Source organism: Otolemur garnettii, unplaced genomic scaffold (genome assembly GCF_000181295.1).
Source record: "Otolemur garnettii isolate 467f Iridium unplaced genomic scaffold, OtoGar3 scaffold00116, whole genome shotgun sequence".
NCBI lineage: Eukaryota > Metazoa > Chordata > Mammalia > Primates > Galagidae > Otolemur > Otolemur garnettii.
Window position 1 is genome coordinate 5,073,917 of NW_003852511.1, and position 5,855 is coordinate 5,079,771.

The 5,855-nt window shown below is 39.8% G+C and overlaps 1 protein-coding gene across 2 annotated transcripts in view; it reads right to left on the reverse strand.

Moving 5' to 3' along the window:
- Nucleotides 1–5,855, reverse strand: part of ERO1B (endoplasmic reticulum oxidoreductase 1 beta) — a 70,490-nt gene that overhangs the window by 33,172 nt on the left and 31,463 nt on the right. For both annotated transcript variants that reach the window (XM_023517661.1, XM_003797448.3), the window contains exon 5: nucleotides 3,929–4,011. In XM_023517661.1, the coding sequence (XP_023373429.1) occupies nucleotides 3,929–4,011 (83 nt within the window). The remainder of the gene's footprint in view (nucleotides 1–3,928; nucleotides 4,012–5,855) is intronic.

Here is a 5,855-nt window from a genome sequence, read left to right on the forward strand (position 1 = left end):
GGAGGCTGAGGCAAGAGAATCACTTAAGCCCAAGAGTTTGAGCTGTGACGCCATGGCACTCTACCAAGGGGGTCATAGTGAGACTGCCTCAAAAAAAAATTACAGTACCAATTGTTGGAGAAGTTTGGAACAAGGAACTCTCATATACTGCTAGTGGCAATATAATTTAGTAGCAACTTTGGAAAACCATTTGGCCGTATCTAATTCCACTTGTAGATATATTCTCCACAGAAATACATACATGTATTTACCAAAATATTTCTGAAATGGGCCTAAAGTGGAAAACATCCAGCTATCAACAATAGGATGAAAATGTGGTAATTCTTATTATAGAATACTATATACTAAAAAGTACATTATTAACTTTGAATGGTGAGAATGACTAGGAAATTTCACATGGTAATCCTTTTGGGTAGCAAGTATATTGCTCTGGATGGTGGCTGCAGAATTGGGTTCACTTTTTTTTTTTTGAGACAGAGCCTCAAGCTGTCCCCCTGGCTAGAGTGCTCCTGGCATCACAGCTCACAGCAACCTCCAACTCCTGGGCTCAAGTGAGTCTCTTGCCTCAGCCTCCCAAGTAGCTGGGACCACAGGTGCCCACCACAATGCCTGGCTATTTTTTGGTTGCAGCCGTCATTGTTGTTTGGTGGGCCCAGGCTGGATTTGAACCCGCCACCTTAGGTGTATGTGGCTGGTGCCTTAGCTACTTGAGCCACAGGTGCCGAGCCTATACATAAGATTTTTATACTTTATTGTATATCATATTTAAATTTAAAAGTTTGAAAAATTAATATTTCTATTGAACAAAAAAATCTCTGAGAAAAATTAAAAGACAAGCCCTAACAATCCAACCCCCCAGTGGAGAAACAATGACAAGGGGCATGAACAGGTGATTGACCTTAAAACCTTGTTAAAGACTCAGGCCTAGTCCCTAAATCATTTCCCTATTTATACTCTCTCTTTGGTGATTTTATTCAGGTCAGGGCTGCTAATTACTATATGTTCACTAACTCAGACTTGCATATCCACCTGCCTGCTTGGTAACTCCAACTGGATGTCTCACAGGCAGCTCAGACTTAACAAGTCAAGGCTGCACTATAATTTTCCATCAAACTTGCTTCTTCTGTAGTTGTCTACAGGTCAATAAAATGGCAACTCCATTTTTATAGTTTTAAATCTTATAGTTATCCATAAAGGTCATCTTTTTCATACTCCATATTCGATTGGTCACCAAATCCTGTCAACCCAATCTTCAAAATACATCCAAAACCTGACTACTTCTCATCATTTCCACTGCTATCACCTGGTCTAACCATATGTCTTTTTTGCATCATTTCAATAATCACATAACAAGGCTTCTACAACAGATCAGGCTCCCTTATCACATGTCCCTGCTCAAAATGCTCCAGTGACTTATGTTCCTCAGTTTAAAAGCAGTATTCATGGCTTGGCACTTGGAGCACAGTAGTTACAGTACCAGCCACATACACCAAGGTTGGCAGGTTTGAACTCAGCCTGGGCCAACTAAACAACAATGACAACTGTAACAAAAAATAGCCAGGCATTGTGGTGGGTGCCTGTGGTTCCAGCTTTTTGGGAGGCTAACGCAAGAGGCTCGCTTAAGCCCAAGAGTTGGTTGCTGTGAGCTGTGATGTCATAGCACTCTACCAAGGGCAACATAGCGAGACTCTGTCTCAAAAAAAAAAAGTAGTATTCATTATAGTTGCCTGCAGTGCTCTGTAAGATCCCCACCCACTCGCCCTCCCACTCCCCCCATCCCTAGCACCTTTGGATCTTGCCTTCTACTATCTTGCCCTTGATCACTGTCCTCCAAGTTGCTTTGGTCTTCTTGTGTCATTCCTCAAATAGTCTAGGCATGATGCTGCCTGCCACAGGGCCCTTAACTAACACTTACATATACCTGGAATACTCAGCCCCCAGGCAGCCCCATTACGTGACTCACACCTTCACCTTCTTCAACAATGTGCTCAAATGTCCCATTATCATTTAGGTCTTCCCTGACCACCCAATTTAAAACAGTGCTGCCCTCCTCACTCTTAGCTCTTTCTCCATTCTTCTACTCTTTGTATTTTCCCTAGCACTCATTATCATTTTACTTTTACTCGTTTATCTGGTTTATTGTATTATCTCTTCCAACAAGAATTAAGCTACATGAGGCAGAAATTTTGTTTATCATGTACCCTACTGTATATAGTCCTAGTACCCTAGAACAGTGCTTGGCTCATTTGTTGAATGAATGAGAACTAAATCTCCAATAAACAGATTTAAAAAGGCTCAAGCTCACACTAATAAGTACAAGGTATAAATTAAACAAACACAAGACACTATTTCACACTCACCAAACATTATCATCTTTTGGCAAGGGTGTGGAGAACAAAACAAGGTCTCAGCACTGGAGTCAGAATACTCTCACATGAAGCACTTTGAAATGCTATTAGGCAATGTCAAGAATAGTTGCAAAAGGACAAGCCTATGATTCAGCAGCCTTATCTCTAGTGCACAACAAACAACATATTCAGGGCTGTGCAAGGCGGCATGTTTTAAAAGTAAAAAATTGGAAATAGCCTAAATGTCCATCAGTAGAATAGATATATAAAATATGATTAATTTATACAATGAAAATCATTCATCGGTTAAAAGAATGAGACAAATCTCCTGTGTTTGAACAGATTTAGAAAGCAATACATACAATGAAAAAAGGTAGCAGATGTTAAATACAGTTTTATATAAAGGAAAACTAAAGACGAAGAAGAAAAGATAAGGGAATAGAACATACAAGGGATTTTAAACCTGTCGGTGATGTTTCTTGTTTCTCTGGAAGAAATGGTAGAAAATTCTCAAACTTATTCATTTTAAATGGAGGATATGTAGGTGTTTATTAGATTATCTTTTTTACTTTCCTTTACTAAAGTTTTTCTTCAATAAATAAGATAATAAGACTGGCTACCTTTATTTATTTATTTATTTTTTGAGACGGAGCCTCAAGCTATCACCCTGGGTAGAGTGCCCTGGCCTCACAGCTCACAGCAACCTCCAACTCCTGGGCTCAAGCGAGTCTCCTGCCTCAGCCTCCCAAGTAGCTGGGACTACAGGCACCCGCCACAGCGCCTGGCCATTTTTTGGTTGCAGCCATCATTGTTGTTTGGCGGGCCCGGGCGGGCCCGGGCTGGGGATTCGAACCTGCCACCTTACGTGTATGTGGCTGGCGCCTTAGCCGATTGAGCCACAGGCACTGAGCCAAGACTGGCTAACTTTATATGCGTCATTAATAATTATAGCATATAAAAATACACATATAAACAAACGGAAATTTAAGAGAATTTCTGCAATATTCTATTCCTTTCTAAGATTATGTCCAGTCATTCCACACTCCATAATCTGAGGCTATTTATTAATTAGTTAATATTGGCCTTCAAAAGCAGGTTTCTGCTTAAAGCAGATAAGGAAAAGCTAACAGGAAAAAAAGACAGATGAAACTTAAGTTATGCTAATAGCAACTTTTATTGTTCAAAATGTAACATAGATTGAATTACTATTTATAAAAGACGTAGAGATTCAAGCCCCCTTTCCCATAATAATCAGGAAGAATAGAGCCATAGTCCTGCAAGGGTCTCCTATTAGTGGAGCCACAGTCCAAGGGTCATAGTAGCCAAGGGTCTACTATTCTTCTAAATCTCTACTTTTTAGCACATTCACTACTGATGATACTTTCTAGGAATTTATGGACAAAGGAGCCAAGAAGAGGCAAAGCTATATGGAACTTAGGATGAAGAAATAACTTTTTATTCCTTCTAAAAATTTATTTACTGTAGTGTTTAGCAAAAATGTGTTACCAAAATCACAAGAAAACTAGATTATGGGTATAAATAAGAGAATATTTTCTTAATAGTACTAAAATAAAACTTGCCTTAATGTGCTGTTAATTGCTCCAAGTTTATTAGCTTGCTCACAGTCTTCTAATTCTTTGGTATTATTTGTCACTTTCAAGTACTGCAAGGAAGTTCATAGTTAAGTTTAGTAATAATTATTAACTTTCTCTTTATTCAGCTTCCACTGGCAGAATCAATTAGTTAGCGATGATACATCCTATTATAAAAATCTCTATCCTATGTAAGAGATACAAATGATAATGAGGCACAAATTTCCACCAACTAAGTAAGTCAACACATTAAAATTTAACAAGCAGTGTTAATGTGTTGGCGATGATGTAAAGTGAAAAAAATGTGTTGCGAAAGAAATTTGACAACATATATCTAGAGCTGTAAAAATGCATATCCCCTTGAACTAGCAGTCCTACTAGTGAGACGGTATTCCAAGAAAACAATTTAAAGATGCAAACACCTTAGAAAGTTATTTTTTGTTATGTGTAATGTTGAGATAGATATACCCTATGGTCCAGCAACCAACATTTTTTTTTTTTTGAGTCAGAGTCTCACTATGCTCATCACAGTGCTGTGATGTCACAGCTCACAGCAACCTTAGGCTTACACAATTCTTTTCCCTCAGCCTCCCAAATAGCTGGGACTACAGGCACCTGCCACAGCGCCCTGCTATATTTTTGTTGCAGTTGCCATTGTTGTTTAGCTGGCCTGGGCCAGGTTTGAACCTGTCAGTCAGCCTCAGTGTATGTGGCCGATGCTGTAACCACTGTGCTACGTGTGCCAAGCCAGCAGCACAGAGTCTCACTTTGTCGCTCTCAGTAGAGTGGTGTGGAGTCACAGCTCACAGCAACCTCCAGCTCTTGGGCTTAGGCGATTCTCTTGCCTCAGCCTCCTGAGTAGCTGGGACTACATGTGTCCCAGTTATTTTTTTGTTGCAGTTTGGCTGGGGCCAGGTTCCAACCTGTCACCCTTGGTATATGAGGGTGACAGGTTGGAACCTGAGCCACAGGTGCCGCCTGCAACACAACTTTTAAATGTAGATCTAGAGAATCCTTTACATGAGATAAAAGACAAATTACTACTGTGTTTCCCCAAAAATAAGACCTACCCAAAAAATAAGCCCTAGCAGAATTTCTATGCATTTGTTAAATATAAGTCCTACCCCATAATAAGACCTAGTGATGGGTGTGTCTATGCAGCATGCATTTCAGCACAGAGAGAAGACATCCCCTGAAAATAAGCCCTAGTGTGCCTTCTTGAGAAAAAATAAATGTAAGACAGTGTCTTATTTTCAGGGAAACACAGTAGTGCGTCACTGTTTGAAACAGCAAAAATTACAAATAACTGAAATGCCCATTGATACATTGGCTAATCTGTGTTATAGTCATATAATTGACTACTATATAGCTGTTAAGATGAATGAACAAAATCCATATGTATCAACAGAGAAACTTTTTTGTTTTCTTTTGAGACAGAGTCTCACTATGTCATCCTGGGTAGAGTGCCGTAGTGTCAGAGCTCACAGCAACCTCAAGCTCTTGGGCTTAAGCAATTCTCTTGCCTCAGCCTCCCAAGTAGCTGGGACTACAGGCACCCACCACAACACCTGGCTATTTTTTGGTTGGAGTCGTCATCGTTGTTTGGCAGGCCTGGGCTGGATTCAAACCTGCCAGCTTGTGGTGCCCTAGCTGCTGAGCTACAGGCGCTGAGCCTCAACAGAGAAAAATTTAAAAAGCATAAGATTGAGTAAAAAACACTGAAAAAATGTTTTTAACCTCAATAAATACGATAATGTAATATTTAAATTTAAAAAATTTTACACTAATTAATCTGTACATTACTTGTGGATACACATGTAGTAAGTATATTACCTGTAGGTACATGTGCAATAAAAGTATAAAACCACAGAAGGGGCTCGGCGCCTATAGCTCAACCGGCTAAGGTGCCAGCCAC